Below are 19901 nucleotides of genomic sequence, written 5' to 3'. Positions count from 1 at the left end.
CGCATGGTTCGCAGTGCGCATGCGGTTAGTATTTTAGCTCAAAACTTAGTAGATTTACTCACGTCCGAACGAAGATTTTTCATCGTTGAAGTGATCGGAGTGTGATTGACAGGAAGTGGGTGTTTCTGGGCGGAAACTGGCCGTTTTCTGGGAGTGTGCGGAAAAACGCAGGCGTGTCAGGGAAAAACGCGGGAGTGTCTGGAGAAACGGGGGAGTGGCTGGGCGAACGCTGGGCGTGTGTGTGACGTCAAACCAGGAACGAAACTGACTGAACTGATCGCTATTTGTGAGTAGGTCTGGAGCTACTCAGAAACTGCTAAGTTTTTTCCTTACTGTAACTGGTATATTTGTTTACAGGCCTGGGCTACTGATATCCTGACAGTTGTCAAGAATCCCCTGCTATGCAATGCTTCCCGTTACTCCTTCTATGAGAAAATGTGAGTAGTGTAATGTATGGGAATAGCAATTGCAACCTCATTATCATTTGTAGAACATGCCAGTGCACTTCTGACTGACCCTATCATCTGGTTTTGCTGGGGCTTTACGCTCTTGTGACTAATAAACTGCACGTCTAATCACAATCTGTGTAATATGCTGCAACCCTCATCTTCCTCAAAGTCAAAGAATCTTGCAATAAATGTAAAGCATTGCAACTTTAATTATAAATTGTTCATGTCTTTTGTTAGTTTTGTTTCTCTCTTTTACTCTCCTATTAGACATGTGAAGCTTACACTTCAGCTAAATACAGAGGGAAAGATTCCTGTACGCAAGTAAGTAATACGTAACCAAGGTTAGAAAGACATTTGTTATGTTATCACAGATGCAGCATCTGCTGATGACAGACTAACATACAGTTATACATTTTTATTGTTGAATTTTCAGGTGACCCACATAGCCAGACAGTGGGGTAAACAGAACATACATATACGGGACATAAAAGGTAGACAAAATAAGGCAGACCTTACAACCAGGGTAGTGTGGGTCCTGGTCATGAGAGACCTTGTTATAAAGTGGGTAAAGAGCACTGCTGACATGAGAGGGGCAAGTGCGTCTCTGAATCGTGATTGGGACAGTTGTGAGAGTGTGCTAATTAGAGTAGTATAGGTGGGAGTAGGGTAGGTGTAAGGGTGCACAAGTGTGATACTTATAGGTGGGAGTAGGGTAGGTGTGAGGGTGCACTAGTGTGGGTAATATAGGTGGGAGTCTCTAGAAGGTATGAGTCTGCACTGGTGTGGGCATTGTAGGTGGGAGTAGGGTAGGTGTGAGGGTGCACTAGTGTGGGTAATATAGGCAGGAGTAGGGTAGGCATAAGCTTACATTAGTGTGGGCAATATAGGTGGGAGTAGGGTAGGTGTGAGGGTGCATTACTGTGGGTGGTATAGGTGGGAGTAGGGAAGGTATGGGTCTGCATTAGTGTGGGCATTATAGGTGGTAGTAGGGTAGGTTTGAGGGTGCACTAGTGTGGGTAATATAGGTGGGAGTAGAGCAGGTGCGAGGGTGCATAACTGTGGGTGGTATAGGTAGGAGTAGGGAAGGTGTGAGGGTGAACTAGTGTGGACAGTATATGTAGGAGTAGGGTAGATGTGAGGGTGCATTAGTGTGGGCAGTATAGGTGGGAGTAGGGTGAGGGTGCACTAGTGTAGGCAGTATAATCAGGGCCAGCTTTTTGTATGGGCTGACAGCGAAGGGTCCCCTTTTTCCAGGGGTAGCAGATTGTTGTAAATCGGCCCTGGGGAACCGGAGATATCCAAGTTCAAAGCAGTGGTCCCCAGCCGAGCCTGTTAATTGCTCTTCCCAGCCATATATCTCAGGTTCTGTCTGACTTATAGTTTTTCTGAGGGTATAGTCCAAAAGCTGGGACTCTCCCCTTTCGGTGGACATTGGCTTGTCTCTACAATGCTCAGAACCAGAGATATCAGCCTTCCAGCAGCTTGTCCCTGCTCCAGCTCCACACGCCTGGTATGCAGATTTATATTTTCATTGGTTTATTACTCTGGCTCCTGAACTCTGATCCCCAAGTCCCCAATACCCCCTGAATGGTGGGACTCTCTCGTTTCTTATCCCATTGAAAGCTAAGAAATCTATTTCCAGGAACTGGAGATATCTGCAATCAAGCAATCTGCCCTCCGACCGAAAAATGATAAATATATTATGCTCACTCCACTATCCACCCCTCCCCTGCGTATTAAACACCCCCCTGCCACACTGGAAGTCAGGTACCGATGCCCCTTCATTCAGACCAATGAAGCTCTTACAGTTAGTTTTCTCCCTCCCACCCCATATCTTTCCATCTGTGCAGTATAGGAGTAATTAGCAGAAATTACTGCTTCAGGTCCTATATGCTGAATGGAAGCTAGAACACCCCCTACCAGCGGCAGGACATCAAAGCTGACGCTGATAGCATCCCCCACCCCTACCATTGGAGGATGGGTAGGGGTACCAGTGCATTGCTTTTCCCAGGGGCATACACTGCTGTGAAGACGACCTTGCCAGTTAAGGTAGGAATAGGGTAGGTGGGAGCAGGGCCGGCGCTTCCATTAGGCAGCTTTAGGCAGCTGCCTATGAGCGCCAGGACCTGGGGGGCGACACACTACCGTGGGAGGGTCTGAATTTTGACATCCTGATTGTCTAGTATACCACATCCATCCAAATCCAAGTCATTATAACATCAGCAATAGGTTATCTACTGCAGAAACTTTTTAAAAAGAAAGCTACTATACTATGCCTCACATGCAGATCGTCATTCCACTCATTGCTAGCTAGAAACCTATCATCCCCTATCCAGTGTAACCATATAACAAGATCTAGTATAAGGTTAATATGATTAACATCAAACATTTTCATTTTAACTCTGGTCTACCCTTAAATTATTATGAAATCTCCCACCAGCCTATTCATTTATTATCTGGCATTTGTGAAAAGGTGCTGTGTATAGAACATGATGATTTAACTGGCATGATGTGAGCTCTTTACCTAATAATCACAACTTTATTTCCACGCACTGCAAACCGTGTCTGGTTATTCTGCACGTACTGTAACATTGGTGACCTGTCTCTCAGATATCACAGGCTTTATTTACTACAATGTAATCTTCAAATTGTGTTGTTGTTTTTTCCTTCTTGTCCAGTATTTTCCAGCTGTTTCCTGCAGACAGGAAGAGAGTGGAACAAGCTTTAATCGCTTGTCATCTATCGAAGGGGAAAGTGAGTTTCAGAACTTCAGAGTCTTTATGTGTCGGCTTATTACCTTTCCGCATAGCTGTGATTCAGTAAATAATAATGTGTTAGATATGGTCCAGTGATAACAGGTAGGGTGCACTTCTGGCGAGTTAGTCTGTATTTTCAATACTGTAATATTTTAAAAGGCAAAACCAGGTTGGCTTTACTTTGAAATCATTGCTGCTTTAAATATGTGTACTAAGGGGGTCATTCCGACCCGATCGCTCGCTGCAGTTTGCCGCAGCGCAGCGGTCGGGTCAGAACTGTGCATGCGCTGGCGCCGCAGTGCGCATGCGCTGGCACCGCAGTGCGCCGGCGCATGGCAGTTGTCGTTGGCTAGCGATCACCTCTAAAGCAGAGGCAGTCGCTGGGCGGGAGGGGGCTGGATGGCGGCGTTTAGCCGCCATTTAGGGGGAGCGGTCCGGGCCAATGCAGGCATGGCCGGACCGTTGGGGGGAGCTGCTGGGTGCTGGGGAGTGATGAGTAGCTCCCGGCCAGCACGCTAAAGCTGCGCTGGTCGGGAGCTACTCTTGAAGTGCAAAGGCATCGCCGCTGTGCGATGCCTTTGCACTTCTGTGGGGGGGCGGCACTGACATGTGGGACGGACTAGCCCTGTGCTGGGCGTCCCCCTGCATGTCAGTGTGAATGATCGTAGCTGTGCTAAATTTAGCAACTCAGAATGACCCCCTAAGTTGCCACTATGGAGAAATGCCTTCATCTTGCAGCCTGTTACATAGGCCCTTTATCTGTAGGAGGGACCAGTGAAAAATGTGTTTCACTAATACCATATAATTCTGTGCTAAAATGAAGCCAGTTTACATTTGTATCAGTGGCGTGCGGTGAGGTCATTGGCTGGTGAGGCACTGCAGCCATAATGATCTGCAAAGTCCGGCGATGAACCTTACCGCCACTTGTGATGTCATGGAAGTAGGCTGACAGTGCCTGTCTACTTCTATTCTTTTATTTAAACATTTATTTTTTGCAAATATGTGTTTTAGGTAGCCCTTAAGTTGAAATAGTTGGGGCATTGGGATCAGAGGTACCCCTTTTTGACATATTACGGCAGACAGCGTCCCCTTTTTACACATTACAGCAGACAGCGTCCCCTTTTTACACATTACAGCAGACAGCGTCCCCTTTTTACACATTACGGCAGACAGACCCCCCTCTTTTACTCATTACGGCAGACAGCATCCCCCTTTGTTACACATTACGTCATACAGCGCCCCCCTTTTTTACACATTACGGCAGACAGCGTCGCCTTTTTTACACATTACAGCAGACAGCGTTCCCCTTTGTTACACATTACGGCAGACAGCGTCCCCCTTTTTTTACACATTACGGCAAACAGTATCCCTTTTTTACACATTACAGCAAACCGTATCCCTTTTTTACACATTACGGCAGACAGCGTCCCCCTTTGTTACAAATTACGTCATACAGCATCCCCCTTTGTTACACATTATGGCAGACAGCGTCCCCCTTTTTTACACATTACGGCAAACAGTATCCCTTTTTTACACATTACGGCAGACAGCATCCCCTTTTTACACATTACGGCAGAGAGCGACCCCCTTTTTTACACATTACGGCAGACAGCGATCCCCTTTTTTACACATTACGGCAGACAGCGTCCCCCTTTTTTACACATTACGGCAGACAGTCCCCCTTTTTTTTTTACACATTACGGCAGAGAGCGTCCCCCTTTTTTACACATTACGGCAGACAGCGTCCCCTTTTTACACATTACGGCAGACAGCGTCCCCTTTGTTACACATCACGGCAGACAGCGCCCCCCCCCCCCCCCTTTTTTTTTTACATATTAGATGAGAGAGAGAGTGAGTGTGAGTGAGAGACAGAGAGAGTGAGTGTGCGTGTGTTGTTGGTACTTGCCTTGGAGGGGGGGGGTCACGGCCCACCATCCATTCCACACATCACGATCCACCACCCACACAGACAGTCTCCTCGGGACCTGGCAGCTGCGGCGACGCTCCGGAGCAGACAGCCGGCGGCAGCATGAACCAGGTCTCAGGGGCTGAGAAGGGACGGCGGCGGCGGGACTCAGGTACGGCGGCGGCGGCGGGACAAGGCAAGGGGAAGGCGCGCCTCACAGTCGTAACAGCGGCGGGACAGAGACTTGGCCAGAGACGGGACTTGCAGCTCCCCTCCCTGCTCTGCGGATTCCGGCCTGACACAGGCACCGCTGCTGCTGCTGGTGGTCAGTCTTAGCGACAGGGGCGTGCTATGGGTTTAAAGCACGCCCCTGTCACTCCCCTGTCAAAGCGGCACTTCCACTAAGTGCCGCTTCATCTTCATTTTTTAATGGGCTTTTACTGCCCAGTTCTTGGTCCCGCCTCCCCGCTTCCTGCCCTCTGCATTGACAGCGGGAGGCACCGACAGCGGTGCCTCCTAGCCTCATTGAAACGAATATTTTACACACTAGGAATCATTAAAATAATATAAAGCCTAGCGCATATACTTATGACAGAATATGTCATAAGTATTTTCTTTATATTATTTTAATGATAATAAAATAAAAATAAAAGTGCCTCCCCGGCCTCCCCTGACTGCACGTCCCTGATTTGCATTATACACAGTGATGGTTTAAGAGTCTCATCTGGCTGCAGCTACGTAACGTGGATGCCGACTTTTTTGGCCATTGTTTCACAAATGTATCTTTATCTTCTTATTAAGTCACACTTAGCGGGAAGCAACCCTCCCCAATCAGAGTAGCCTTTAGATGAGGGAGGTCCATGTCCTTTGTTAGAATCACTTCCATATGCCAGGAAATATTTATTTCTCTTTTAAAAACATTTTTTCTTTTCATAATGTTGGAATCCATCCTGAGCAAGACAGAGAATAAATCATACAAGTGAAGAAAGACCGAAATACAAAGAACCCGGCCAGGGGTGGATCCAGAAGAAAATGAAATGGGAGGGGGGGGGGGCACCATGATAGGGGAACAGTAATAGTTATATTTACATGCACCTAAAGCATGCTTGCTCCCAGATAAGAGGAGTGGTATTACAGGGGGCGTGGCCTCACAGAATATGCCATGAGGTAATGATTGGCTGTAGGAGCGCATCCTGGTTTATTGCCAGTTTTTCACCCTGAGGAAAAGGCCGATTGGGCCTTGAAATGTTGGTCACCTGTTCCATTAGTTATGGGAGCCTGGAAGGCACCCCAGCACAATATAATTATTATAGGTTTTAGTTGGTGGTGGCAGGTGCAGCATACCTTTTTTTGGGCACTGCACTGAGACTCAGACTGCAGGACACGAACTGCCCATCTTTGATTGGCAGAAGCAGCCAGCTGGATCTCCAACAAGCAGCATAAGACATCTGCAGGACAGCCCTGTCACAGTCACACGGGCCGCCTTCTCAAAGCTGAGCTGAGTGTGACTGCACCTAGCATGGTAATAAAGGAAGTGGAGGAGGAAGCGCTGGGATTATTGTGCGGTACAGTGAGGGCTACTGAAGCCTTCTGCGCCGTCATAAGTAACAGTCTTACTCGATGCTGGCATTTGAACCCCACGCCTGGGCTGGACTCTGGCCGGCTGGCAGTGGGGGAGGTAGGTTGCGGTGTGAGCTCCCCATTGGTTACCACACGGACTTGCTGTTAGAGCCGCGGTGGGACCTAGTGCCTGCTGGCTCTTTTATCAAATCTGACTGACGGAAATAGCAGTAGTGCTGCTGCTGTTCTACTTTTGAAAAAGAAAAGAAGTCAGAAATGACAGGGGGGGGGGGCACGGGCCTGAGTGCCCCCCCCCATCCCCCTGGATCCACCTATGAACCCGGCGCCACTGTTATCCCAGAGTGTCAGCAGCAAGTCCTAAGGGCCAGGTTTTTATGACCCCCAAAAAATACAAATAAGAACAAAAAATACAGGACTGCGCTTCTCATTCAGGTATGGATATTTATTGCACAATTTAGCATATATTAAGAAAGCTAAGACATCGCCCGGTATCACATAAAATAAATCTTAAAAAACACAACAATAATTAACAACAAACCTGACTATTAAGGCTCATGTATACATATAGCCAATAAGATACTCCTTATTCTTGATATTAATAACAAGCACCCTCAGTATATATTGCATACATATTAGTATAACATTCCAGCCATATATATAGATGCAAGGGTTAATAAACTTGTTAGTCACTGGTTACAGCTTTTAATACGCTCCTCCGGACTTCATGTAATGTCCTACTGTAAACTTTTTAAAAATGTGCAGGCGTCCCTGCAATACATAGCAAGTTCAATACAAAAGGTCCTTCTGTTGTTAGTATATTAAATCAGCACAATGGTAATGGAGCGTACTCCTTATTCCCCCTTAGCACTGGGGTCCATGTGCTAGCAGCTTTTTCCTCCCCCCTTCTAGATGTTGGCAACGGGTTAGTCAGGCAGATTATTTAGCCGGCCGGCTGGTAACTCCCGTAATGGAGCATATGCACTCCTCTTATTTCAACCTCCACAGACGCGTTTCCCCATTTATATTAGTCATCAGCGGCTTCCTCAGTATGTGAGCCTTAATAGTCAGGTTTGTTGTTCATTATTGTTGTTTTTTATGATTTATTTTATGTGATACCGGCCAGTGTCTTAGCTTTCTTAATATATGCTAAATTGTGCAATAAATGTCCATACCTGGATGAGAAGCGCAGTCCTGTATTATTTGTTCTTAAGTGAAGAAAGAGCAGTAATTATGAACATATCATATATTAGGTATCCAAGCAAAGACAAGGAATGCATGAAAACAACATAAAGTATCACAAGGACAAAGAGTAACTAAATAGATGGGCGTGGGAAACATTTAAACCCCCATATGGCCATTCATTTGCCCACACTCAGTATACACCTACCCCAAGGAGTAGTCAGTGCATGACACAAATGAGCAGTAGATGCAGCTGAAAGCACAGAAGATATTGACATTAAGGGACTTATTCAGGAACTGAGTGGCGATTGCACATTACCTACTATGACGTGCATATAAAGCTCTGTGTGAGTCTGGGTCATACGTACGGGAAAGGGAAGCATGTGTCTTTGCCTGTGACTACTTATGGCTGCTGTGGTGGTTAGCGTAAAATCAGTGGGCAGTACTGATACATCAAGCCCCGCTTCAGCCCTACAGGCTTGGACATTAGCATGACGTAGTAAATCTGCTCCGCAGCTACAGCCACTTACTGTGCGATGCAGACCAGACCCCAAGCACGCTTGTGATAAACACAGATCTGTGGTGACCGTTGATAAGATTAATATAACAGATTAATTTATTTCTATAGAAGGTACAGTGTACAGTGTACTTTGATTAATCCTATACTGCTGCCTTTTGTAGCACTCATCTGTGGCAATTCAATTAGGGCTGATTGACGCAAAGTATTGAAGAAACAATCGGAATGCAGGCACCTGGTAGCAAGTGTGCGAGGTTGCGGTACCGTAATTCTCAGTGATGTCCCCAGCTCGGCTGTGGTATGGTTGGTCAACAGTTATTATGTCCACATGGCTAATATGTCAACATAATGGACTGTCAACAAATTCTTCTTGGTGGTCTAGTGGTTTCTTACTTTCACCCGGAGGCGGCTCCAGCGTCTTCTTCCAGGTGCTGACGCAGCTCTGCCGGTGATGTATCAGCATTGTCGTTCCAGCGAGATTGCACTCCTTATCCCTACTGTTACCCCAGTTCCTAACCCTAAACCCCCCACTGCCTAATCTTCCAGGTGGCGCCTAAACCTAACCACCGGCATCCTCAGAATCTTGGCATTACACATGGTGACATTGTGAACAAGTTGGCATTCTGAGTATGTTGATATGGTGCCTGTGGACTTGTTGGACGACATTCTAATGTTGATATGAATGTCTACATGACCATCTGACTGGAAACCTCACAGCCGCACGTTACACTTGCCCATTTGTCCTTATTCAGCGATGGACGGTTTTGCAGAGCAGCTGCGAGACTGCATGCAGCAGTGATGGGAAAATATGCTAATACTGCAGGAGGCGTCTGAAGGAAAAATGCGCCTGCTCAGTATCTCAGATCCACATGCTGCACCCAAGGACACTGCACATCTAAGTAAGCCTAAGATCACTCAGAATGGACGCCACCTGCCCACTTGCAAGGACAGTAAATCTGTGTCTGAAAATGCTGGCCTCGCCACTCCCAGAAAATGGGCCGTCACGCCTCCATTTTCTGGAAATAAAGGCTACACTGCCCCCAAACAACCGCAGTATGAATGACATTTGTCAGTGTTCTCGTAGAAGGAGACATGCGCAGATCTGTAAACATCGCATTTGTACATAAACCATTGGGTCCGTGGGCCCATTCTGACTTGGGCACATTGACAATAACTGAATTTCCCCATCCTGTCCAGTGTACAGTGTCCTGCAGCAATTACCAAACCTCTACAAGTATTCATTTATATCATTATACATTGATTCCAGCCTTTCTTTTATCTTCAGAATGATGCCATCAACCCTGAGGATTTCCCCGAGTCTGTCTTCAGAACATTCCTTATGCAGCTCTGCCCGCGGCCAGAGATTGATGAGATCTTCACCTCCCAGTGAGTCCTACAAGTTAATGACATCTATTTATTGCACAATTCTACAACTATCACACACTTATTTCCACACAAATCAAACCATGTGTGATTATTGTGCATTTACTCCAGCAATGGGAAATCAATGGCAGAATGTTAATAAAATGTAAGAAAGAAGTGACTGTACACACAACGATCAAAGTATTTCTGTGTTTGCATTGGTGGCAATAACATACTGGATAAAAACGGGTGAGTAGGTCAGCTGGAGGCAGAGAGGATTTACCACAAGGCAACCAAAGCAGCTGCTTAGGGCCCTGTTGGTCTCAGGGAGCCCTGCTGGTCCCAGGGGGGCCCACTGACAAGTCTTTATGAAGGGCATTTCTGGCAGACCATGAGCTTCACCAAAATTGTCTGAGAGCCAGGTTGTGAGTTATTAGACAGCTGTTGGGTGCCGGCTCCAGCCCTAGCCTGTGTCTCCAGACCTGAAGCAATGTGCATGTGACCAGTCATGATACACGTGTGTATGACGTGACTTGACATGAGATGCTTAGAAAGAGGAGCTGGGATGTGCACAGAAAAAAACACGAGATCTTCCAGGGTACTTTATTACAGTATTTTTTCAATTTTATTCACCACCTACTTCAAATTCCAATCAGGCGGGAGCGGGGGATGATGGGGGGATGAATGATGGGTGGGGCGTGTAGACAGTGAGGAATGTTTGAGGAAGGGGGGCCCCAAATCGGTGTCTTGCTTAGGGCCCTATGAAATCTAAATTCGCCTCTGGATGGAGGCTTAAATAGTTTTGTGTCTGCAATGATAGCTCCACAGGGGAATGAACCCTCCAATGAATTGCCATGAATCAAGGTGCCATTCAGACATGAGGCTAGGTAGGCCTCCAGCTGGGTGTGGTATAAAAAGTGGATGTAACTGCACCCGAAACATACCTGCAGCCTAAATCTAACCCTAAAATCGGTGTCACCATTGTGTCTGTTGACATTCAGAGATTGGGCCTAATTCATGTTGTGCGTATATACAATCGCAAGTGCGATTATCATGGCTATGGGACTATTAATGTTAGTAAGTGAAGCTTTCGCCCTGAAATGGAAAGAGATGCCCACTTGAACCACCGCAAACTCATTCGTAGCTGCATACACATTCGCAGCCTACTGTATATGCAAAAATGAGGAACATCGGGTCCGAGGGCTTCCTTATGGCTATGCAGACTGGCTGCAGCAGTAGTGACGCAGGCGCCGTGTTTCTCTGCGCACAGCTGACTACAGATACACGCCCCCAAAATGGCCATGTCATGCCTGCGTTTTTGCCGCCACTCGTAAACTCCTCTAAACGGTCACTTCCTATAAATCACTCTGCGACGCACAACTGCAAAGGACTCTTGGAGCATGCACAGTCTGCTGATAATCGCTCCATTGCGTGAACATCACCTACTGCGTACAAACATTAATTAGGCCCATTGGGGTCGATTCAATTCACCGACAGTTGAATAGTGCCTGGAATTAGCTCCCAGCGATATTCAATACAGCACCAAGTGACACTAAATTGTCGGGAATTCTTCTCTCACCCCCGGGGGATGAGAGAAGAAAAGAAATCCGACAAAAGTGCTGCCGTGCGGCCGGCGCGAGGCTGGTTCTGTCGGGAATCAGCATCGCGGCGGGGAGTTAAGTCGGAGAATGCCCGTTCTCCCGACAAATCAACCTGTTAAGTCCGTGAGAAAGGGCATTCGCCAACTTAACTTGATCTGAATTGAATAGCGACGGGAGATAATTCCCGGCGCTATTCAACTGTCGGTGAATTGAATCGACCCCATTGTGTATGATAACATGTTAAATGTCTGCATCCCATCCATGTCAACATTCTGAATGTATAGCCTCCAGCTGACCTGCTTACCCGTTTTTAGATATAGATGTTGTTTGAACATATGAAGACTAAAGGTGCATACACACGGAGCGATATAACTGAGCGATTTTGACTATATAGTCAAAATCGCTCAGAAAGTTAGTGCAGATCGCTCCGTGTGTATACAGGCAGCGATAGCGATGCGCGTCCCCGCTAGGTCGCTATCGCTGGGAAAAATAGTCAGTGCAGGCAAGTCAATTTTGGCTATGTCGCTGCTAAAGTTAGTCAAAATCGCTATACTTTAAGAGGCCAGCGATTTTTCCCAGCGATAGCGATTTTGCAGGCGGCGGTGGTGCGGGCGGCGGCGGGTTGTGGCGGCGGTGCGGGCGGCGGCGGGTTGCGGTGGCGGTGTGGGCGACGGCGGGTTGCGGCGGCGGTGCGGGCGGCGTCGGGTTGCGGTGTGGGCGGCAGTGGGTTGCGGTGGTGGTGTGGGCGGCGGCGGTGCGGGCGGCGGCGGGTTGCGGCAGCGGTGCGGGCGGGGGAAATTTACCTTTATCTTTATCTTGCAGAGTTTGGCAGCGGAGCGGTACCAGTTTCAAAAATGGCGCCTCAGCGTCATTTTTGAAATTCAAGATGGCCGCCGCGAGCCAATCACGGCTCGCCGCGTCATCGCCCCGCCCCCTCCCGCTGACTTATATAAGTCAGCGCGAGGCAGCGGCTTTCAGTCCGACGGCGGAGGAGGAGCGGAGAAGAGCTCCTGAATCCTGAAGACGCCGTGGAAGTCCTGGATGGGCGGCGGCTATGCAAAAGAGCTTAGCAGCCGCCGCCCACCAGGTGAAGACGCCGGAAGCCCTGGGAAGGCGGCGGCCATGCAAAAGAGCTTAAAGGCCACCGCCCCCAGGTGAAGACCCAGTTTAATAAAGGATTTTTTAAAGAATGTGTTGTGTTTTTTTTCCAATATTTTCTTTACAGGTGGACTACAGGTGCCAGCGGGCCCTTTATGTCCGGGCATGCTGGCACTTGTGGTTCTCCAAGTGCCAGCATGCTGGGGCAGGCTTGCTGGGACCTGTAGGCCACCTGTAAAGAACAATATTACTATTGAAAGGCTATCAGCCCCCCCATCCGCAGCCCATTGGATGGGGGGGGACAGCCTCGGGCTTCACCCCTGGCCCTTGGGTGGCTGGGGGGGGGGGACCCCTTGATTTAAGGGGTCCTCACTCCTCCAGTGTACCCCGGCCAGGGGTGACTAGTTGGGGGGGTAATGGCACGGCCGCAGGGACCAATATAAAAGTGTCCCCCGGCTGTGGCATTATCTCCCTGGCTAGTGGAGCCCGATGCTGGTTTTAAAAATACGGGGGACCCCTATGTCTTTTGTCCCCCGTATTTTTTAAACCAGGACCGGACGCAGAGCCCGGTGCTGGTTGTCCAAATATGGGGGAACCCTACTCATTTTTTCCTCTGTATTTTAACAACCAGGACTGGCTCAAAGAGCCCGAGGCTGGTTTTACATAGGAGGGTGGAGCCCACGCAAATTTTTTTTTTTACTTTTAGCTATTTAAATACCAGCCACCCTGTAAAATCGTCCTATATATGACACTCATCCCCTTATTTAAATGAGATAGTCAAAATCTCCCATAGCCAAAATCTCTTGCATAGTTAGACAAAATCTCTGGTAAAGTTAGTCAAAATCTCCTACTGCCAGTTCAAGGGAAAAGTTAGTCAAAATCTCTCATAGTCAAAATCTCTCCGTGTGTATGCACCTTTAGAGGTATATTTACTAAAGGTCGATTTTCAGCAACTTTTTTTTTCTTCTTCAATTTAAAATCTATCTAAATCAAGGCCTAAAGCACACATTTACTAACAGATGATTTTTTTTTTATATTAAGTTTGCTATGGCATCCGAGTGATTCTCCACTCCCTGGCAATACTGGATGGCCTAATTCCCAGAAGATCCATTTGTATACAATTGCAGATGTATAATGTGTGGTTCTGTATAGCATCAGAGCAGTGCCTTAAGTAGACATTTTGGGGCCCTGTGCCAGTAAGAGAATTGGTGCCCACTCTTCTAACATATTTAAAGTAGGACAGTGCACGCCAAAGGCACATGGCAAGAATATAGGGGCGTGGTTTAATGGGGAAGGGGCCTGGCCACAGAATAGTACCAATTCCTATTACACTGCACAGTAGTGTCCATTAGTGACATTAAATAGCAAAATAGCATCCGTTACAGACACGGGGGATATATTCTGCCTCCCCAGCGATTCTACAGCGGACATTGCGGTAGCCCTGATCACATGGAAAGCTGGCCAATCAGGGTGGATGCAGACGGTGCACCCACAACACTAATGCGCTGTGTGCAAACCACCGTTTGCCAAACGCTAGTTACAGCCCTGCATCACTTCTCACCAGTCTACAGGAGGTAATAGATTGGGTAATATCGACCCTGCTCTGTTAACTCAAGATAGTGAGATTGATGGGTGAGCATCAGTCTATAGGGGGGTACACAGGAGATTTCTCCAGGAGATGTGTGCTGAGCGATCTATCACTGACCGATCAGCACACATCTCTCCCCCCGCTCCGCACAGCGCAATGTGTGCTGAGCGAGGAGGTGGGGGTGGGGGGGGGGGGGGGGACCGGGGGAACCGCTCATCTCACCCAGCGATGAAATGAGTGATCTCACTAGATTGGGCATGCATGCGTGCCCAATCAAAAGCCGACGATAGCGACGCGCGGGGCCGCACATCGCTGTCGCTGGCACCCATTCACACGGAGCGATGTGTTCTTAATTTCAAAGCAATCTAGTCACATTCCTTAGAAAATAGGAGAACATCGCTCTGTGTGTACCCCCCTTTACCCATCATTTACAGTTGTTTTAGTAATCCAATTTGCTCTCACCGTTACACACAAGAGTACAGTAGATAGTATTTTTTTACTGCGCCCATTGTTGCAAGCAAGATGCAATTCATACATAGCAACATTCTGGCTGCTCTCTCCGGGATAGAGCTGCCAGGTCGGCTCAGCAGGGGGGCAGAGGAGGGCTCTGAGGTGAGGAGGGGGTGGACCGGAGGCGGGATGGGGGCAGGGTGGAGGCAGGACGGGGGTAGGGTTATAGCGGTACCTCCTTTAAGCCACGCCCCTGCTCTGTAATGCTGCGATCACCGGCATTATACTGCAAGGGGCGTGGCTATGATGACGCGATTCAGCAAGAATCACGTCATCGACTGCCCGGACCGCCCACTATACACACTAAGTGGGCGGACGGGCAGGGGCAATCTGAAGAATCGGGAGACTTGCCTACTCTTCCAGGGGGCCGGGAGGATCACCCGATTTTTTCGGGAGCCTCCCGGCCATTCCAGGAGAGTAGGCAAGTATGATACAATTACAGTATTTCCTTTCAGAACTAGATGAACTGTCCACTTTAGAAATGATTAAAGCACAATTTAAAACTATAAGGAAAATTCTCAATTCAGGTGCTCAAATTCAGTTTTAAATGCTTTAATTTCCATAACTCATAGCTTAAAAGTAACAGTGACCTGCAGTGTTATCTTTTAATAGTAATCAGACTTCCAACAGGTATGAGGCTGTATATAAGGGTTGAGGAACAAAGCATTAGTACTCATGCAGTGGTCTGCCCCTAGAATGGTCCAGCTCACCCTCTAATCTATACATATAAATGCGAAAGCCCTCACTCACTGACTGACTGACTTACTCATCACTAATTTTCTTACTTCCCGATATGCTAGGAAGCTGAAATGTAACATAGGTATTCTTCAGGTGGGAAATAGGAAAACTACGTAAATAGAATTTTAATAAACCTCCCATAAGGGGATGAAAAGGGGGTTGACATAATGACGTCATCACCGATGCGTGGCTTGCGTTGCGTGAATGATAACGCCCAAATGGACATTGAGATAAAAATTTGGATTGCACCTTCAGTGTGTAGAATTTAATAAACTACAAAAATGATCCTGTCACTTTTTACCGTATCTGCTGCGGGTGCTCCCCGGGTAACACCAAGAACCATGGATTCATATTTACTTATATTAAGACATCTCAAATTTGCAACTCTATAGATTTGCCAAATTTTTAACACTCATTTGTACTTACAACCGTGAAAATTAGAAACTCCTGTGCGAAGAACAGGTAGAACAGCTTGTAGATACTTAAAATTGAAAGAGCACGGTGATCTCATTATGTAGGAAATACCATTGAAATCTTGCTCCTCTTTATGTAAAATTATGTGGTCTATGTACTAAGCTCTGGTCTGAAGAGAGATAAAGTGGATGGAGATAAAGTACCAGCCAATCAGCTCTTAACTGCCATGTTATAGGCTGTGGGCGGGACGCAGCAAGCATCACATTTTGTTTGTGATGTATCCCGCCGGTCTTCACAAGCATAGTGGCATCTAGTAATGCCGTATGCTTGAGTAAAATCACAAAGGACAGTCTTGCAGTAAGAGCAGTAGCGGATCTTGCCACGGGCAAGCAGGACTTTTGCCATCCGGAGGGCGCCGCACCGTGGCAAGATCCGCCACTGCTGCCCGCTGTGTCCCCCGTCCGCCTCCGCTGCCCGCTGCCGTCCCCGTCCGCCTCCTGTGAAGGGAACTAGACGCTATGCGTCTAGTTTCCCTTCGTGGAGAGTAACTTTGCTGAGCGGTGCGCGATGACGTCATCGCGCACCGCACAGCAAAGGTCCTCTCCACGAAGGGAACTAGACGCATAGCGTCTAGTTTCCCTTCGTGGAGAGGACCTTTTGCTGTGCGGTGCGCGATGACGTCATCGCGCGCCGCTCAGCATTCAAGCGGCGCTAGCAATGTACAGGGGGCGTAATTGACCACGCCCCTGTATTAGGCCACGCCCCTTTTCCTGCCCGGGGCGCAGAGCGCCCTTGAACCGGCCCTGAGTAAGAGATGTCCTTTGCAGTTGTAGGACATCTGGGTTTATGATCCAGAGTCTGCACATGCGTGGGCTGATGCACCGTGGCGGATGCTGGGAGGATCCAGTTGGATCCCTCTCAGCGAGGAAATGCTACAGAAGCACTTAAGCTTCTATAGGGAAACACCACCTAAAGATGGGATTGGCCACCACATCCAAGCTCCAGAATCCATCGCATTCCACGGCTTGGTGCATATGTGGCAAGTGGCCAAACCTCAGACAACTGCATTTTACAGCTTGATGCATCCTGCTCTGTGTTTAGAAAGTGACAGCTAGGAGCTGGTTGGTTGGTACTTTATTGCTGTTCCCTTTATCTCTATCCGAGGCTTAGTAAATAGACCCCCATAGTACAGTACATAGGGGATCATTCCGAGTTGATCACTCGCTAGCTATTTTTTGCAGCGCTGCGATCAGATAGTCGCCGCCCACGGGGGAGTGTATTTTTGCTTTGCAAGTGTGCGAACGCCTTTGCAGCCGAGCGGTACAAAAACAGTTTGTGCAGTTTCTGAGTAGCTCTGGACTTACTCAGCCGCTGGGATCCCTCCAGTCTTTTTGGTACCGGAATTGACGCCAGACACCCGCCCTGCAAACGCTTGGACACGCCTGCGTTTTCCCAAACACTCCCTGAACACGGTCAGTTGACACCCATAAACGCCCTCTTTCTGTCAATCACCTTGCGATCGACTGTGCGAATGGATTCTTCGTTAAATCCATCGCCCAGTACCGATCCTCTTTGTACCTGTACGACGCGCCTGCGCATCGCGGTGCATGCGCAGTTTTGACAAATTTTAACCTGATCGCATCGCTGAAAAAAGTTGCTAGCGAGCAATCAACTCGGAATGACCCCCATAGATCCCATCTTTTGGAATTAGCACTACGTTTTCTTTAAAAAAAGTTTGTGGCGTATTTTATTTGAGTTTTCAGTTCAGACTCAAATAAATATCAAAGCTCAAATGATCTTTTACTGTGTTCACGTTCTTGATTCACACTTTTCAGTCATCTTTCTCCTGCTTTTTGTTCCCAGCCACTCCAAAGCCAAGCCTTATATGACTAAAGATCATCTCACTAAGTTCATCAATCAGAAACTAAGAGATTCCCGGCTGAATGAATTACTGTTCCCGCCTGCAAAGCCAGAACAAGTACAAGTTCTCATAGAGAAATATGAGCCTAGTGCCATCAACAAACAGAGAGGTGGGATTGATGTGTGGTCTTCAAGGAAGAGCTTTAATAATGATACAAATATTGATAACACATCTTTAAATATTTAACATTTAAACATTTCTTTAACATTTCTTTAAAGGGTGCATCACTTTGACAATATTCATTACTTTTTTGATTCTTGTTTTCTTAAAGTATAGCTGTTGTCAAAACACTAGGGAATCTGCCATTACATGGAGTTTATGTTGTTTATGCACAAATCACGGGCATCCCCTCCAGCTTCGTTCCTGAGGAAGCTTGAGGGCATGCCCGTGATTTGCGCATAGCGGGATACCCCGGTACTCAAGTCCAGTATGCCACCCTTTATTATGCTCACCGTTTAAACACCGCTGACTGCTGTTGTATTTCCCCAGTGTTTAAGCACATATAAGCTAACTTTAATAGCATAAACTCCATGCACTAGGCATGATACTTACCTGTATTCACTATTCAGTGTAGTGCCTGAACCCACCCTTCCCGCAGCCTAACCCTAACTCTCCCCTCCTGCAGCCTATCCCTATCCCCCCCTCCCCCTGCAGCCTATCCCTAACCCTTACTGGTGGAATGTGTTGGGATTCTGACAGTCGGGGTGCTGATTACGTCCCTTTGGAGCATCTGGTTAGACGTCAGGATAAGCAAATATCTGAGAGAATGACCATATGTATGCTTTACCTTACTGCTGTCATGAATGAAAAAGCTGACCTAATATTATGTATGGGAAATAACTAATAACATTTTAGTTTCTTATAATGACAACTAGTGATTGTTTTCTCTCCTGTAGGACAGCTGTCTCCAGAAGGTATGGTTTGGTTCCTCTGTGGGTCTGAGAACATCATTGCGTCACCTGACAAGTTAAAAGTAAACCAAGACATGAACCAACCAATTAACCACTACTTTATCAACTCCTCTCACAACACTTACCTCACAGGTACTCACTTTTCTGTTGTCTGCACTAATACACTCTTTCCAGTGGATTGCATACCCTCCAACTGTACCTTTTTGGCAAGTACAGTACCTTTTTTTTATGGTCTGTACCAATTTTTGACTCTCCAAACTCCCATTGAAAGTATAGGAAAAGGGGCGTGACCACGCCACTTTACCCATGGCCACGCCTCCTTTTCAAATTTGTACCGATTTTTATGTGTAAATTGTTGGAGGGTATGGGATTGGTGTGGGATCCCGGCAGCCCAGTGGCGACCTTTCCACACTATTATATTCCCCCTGGAATACCGGGCTTGGGTCGGGATTCCCCAGCTGTTGTCAGATGTCAGCATTTCCCCAGCTGTTGGGATTCCGACGTCGGTATTCTGACCGCCAGGATCCTGACAGCTGGTAATTTAACCGCATCCCCTTTCCATTCACAGTGGTCATCTTGGAAAATTGGACCACCAAGCGATTGGTGTGGGCCCGATACTAGCATTGTGCGATAGGGGAAGGGCACCCCGGTTACAGTTTCTTTTTCTTCACTTCGCATCGCTGCTTTACAGCGTTGGGGCCATAGGTGTGTGACTCAAATTCCGACGCATGCGTCTCATAGAGTGTACCACAAAGTGTTCCTGGGCGGGGACTAGGAAGTGGTTAGAAATGCACTCAAACATGGTCAGTGCCGGGGGCGTGGCCTGGACGGGCATGGTGTAGGAGCCTGATTTCTCAGCTCCCAGGCACATAACTCCGTTTTTAATATCCTGTTTCTCCTGCCCGGTCCCTGGATGCAGTGGTGGTTTGCCTACTTACCTCTCCACGTTCCGGAAGCCCCGCGACCTGCCTGTGCTCTTTGGCTGCTGGTTTGGGTGAAGTTGTTTGTTCTCCTCTGTGGCGTCTCCGGACCACGGGCGCCATCTTGGATATCGTCGGTGACGGCTCCTTGCTCCAGCGCTGTGCTCCCGGTGCTCCTCGTTGCAGTCTCTCTCTGTCTGGTGCAGCGGTGGAGGTTGTTGCTGGCTCCCGCAAGCTCCCTGAGCAGCAGGCTCTCCGTGATCGTTGACTCCGGCTGCCGTTTTCACCTGAAGGATATCCAGAGAAGGAGGAAGTCTGTCTTACAGTCCGACCTGTGCTGGCGTGCTGGTAATCTCCTTCTGTAGGCTCCTGCGTCTCTCTCCCTTCACTTCCTTCTGCTTTATAGCTGATATTTCAGAGAGACTGTGTGTTGTGGAGTGGGGGCTCTGT

The 19901-nt window shown here is 47.8% G+C and overlaps 1 protein-coding gene across 1 annotated transcript in view; it reads left to right on the top strand.

Annotated features, from left to right (window-relative positions):
* PLCB2 (phospholipase C beta 2) overlaps positions 1–19901 on the top strand; it is a 294302-nt gene that overhangs the window by 143435 nt on the left and 130966 nt on the right. Inside the window, exons 5-10 of the mRNA XM_063947515.1 lie at positions 358–437; positions 717–770; positions 3128–3203; positions 9674–9774; positions 17563–17729; positions 18517–18663. Coding sequence (XP_063803585.1) covers positions 358–437; positions 717–770; positions 3128–3203; positions 9674–9774; positions 17563–17729; positions 18517–18663 — 625 coding nt within the window. The remainder of the gene's footprint in view (positions 1–357; positions 438–716; positions 771–3127; positions 3204–9673; positions 9775–17562; positions 17730–18516; positions 18664–19901) is intronic.

Source organism: Pseudophryne corroboree, chromosome 12 (genome assembly GCF_028390025.1).
Source record: "Pseudophryne corroboree isolate aPseCor3 chromosome 12, aPseCor3.hap2, whole genome shotgun sequence".
In the NCBI taxonomy this organism is placed as follows: domain Eukaryota; kingdom Metazoa; phylum Chordata; class Amphibia; order Anura; family Myobatrachidae; genus Pseudophryne; species Pseudophryne corroboree.
This window is presented reverse-complemented; position numbering and strand designations above follow the sequence as displayed.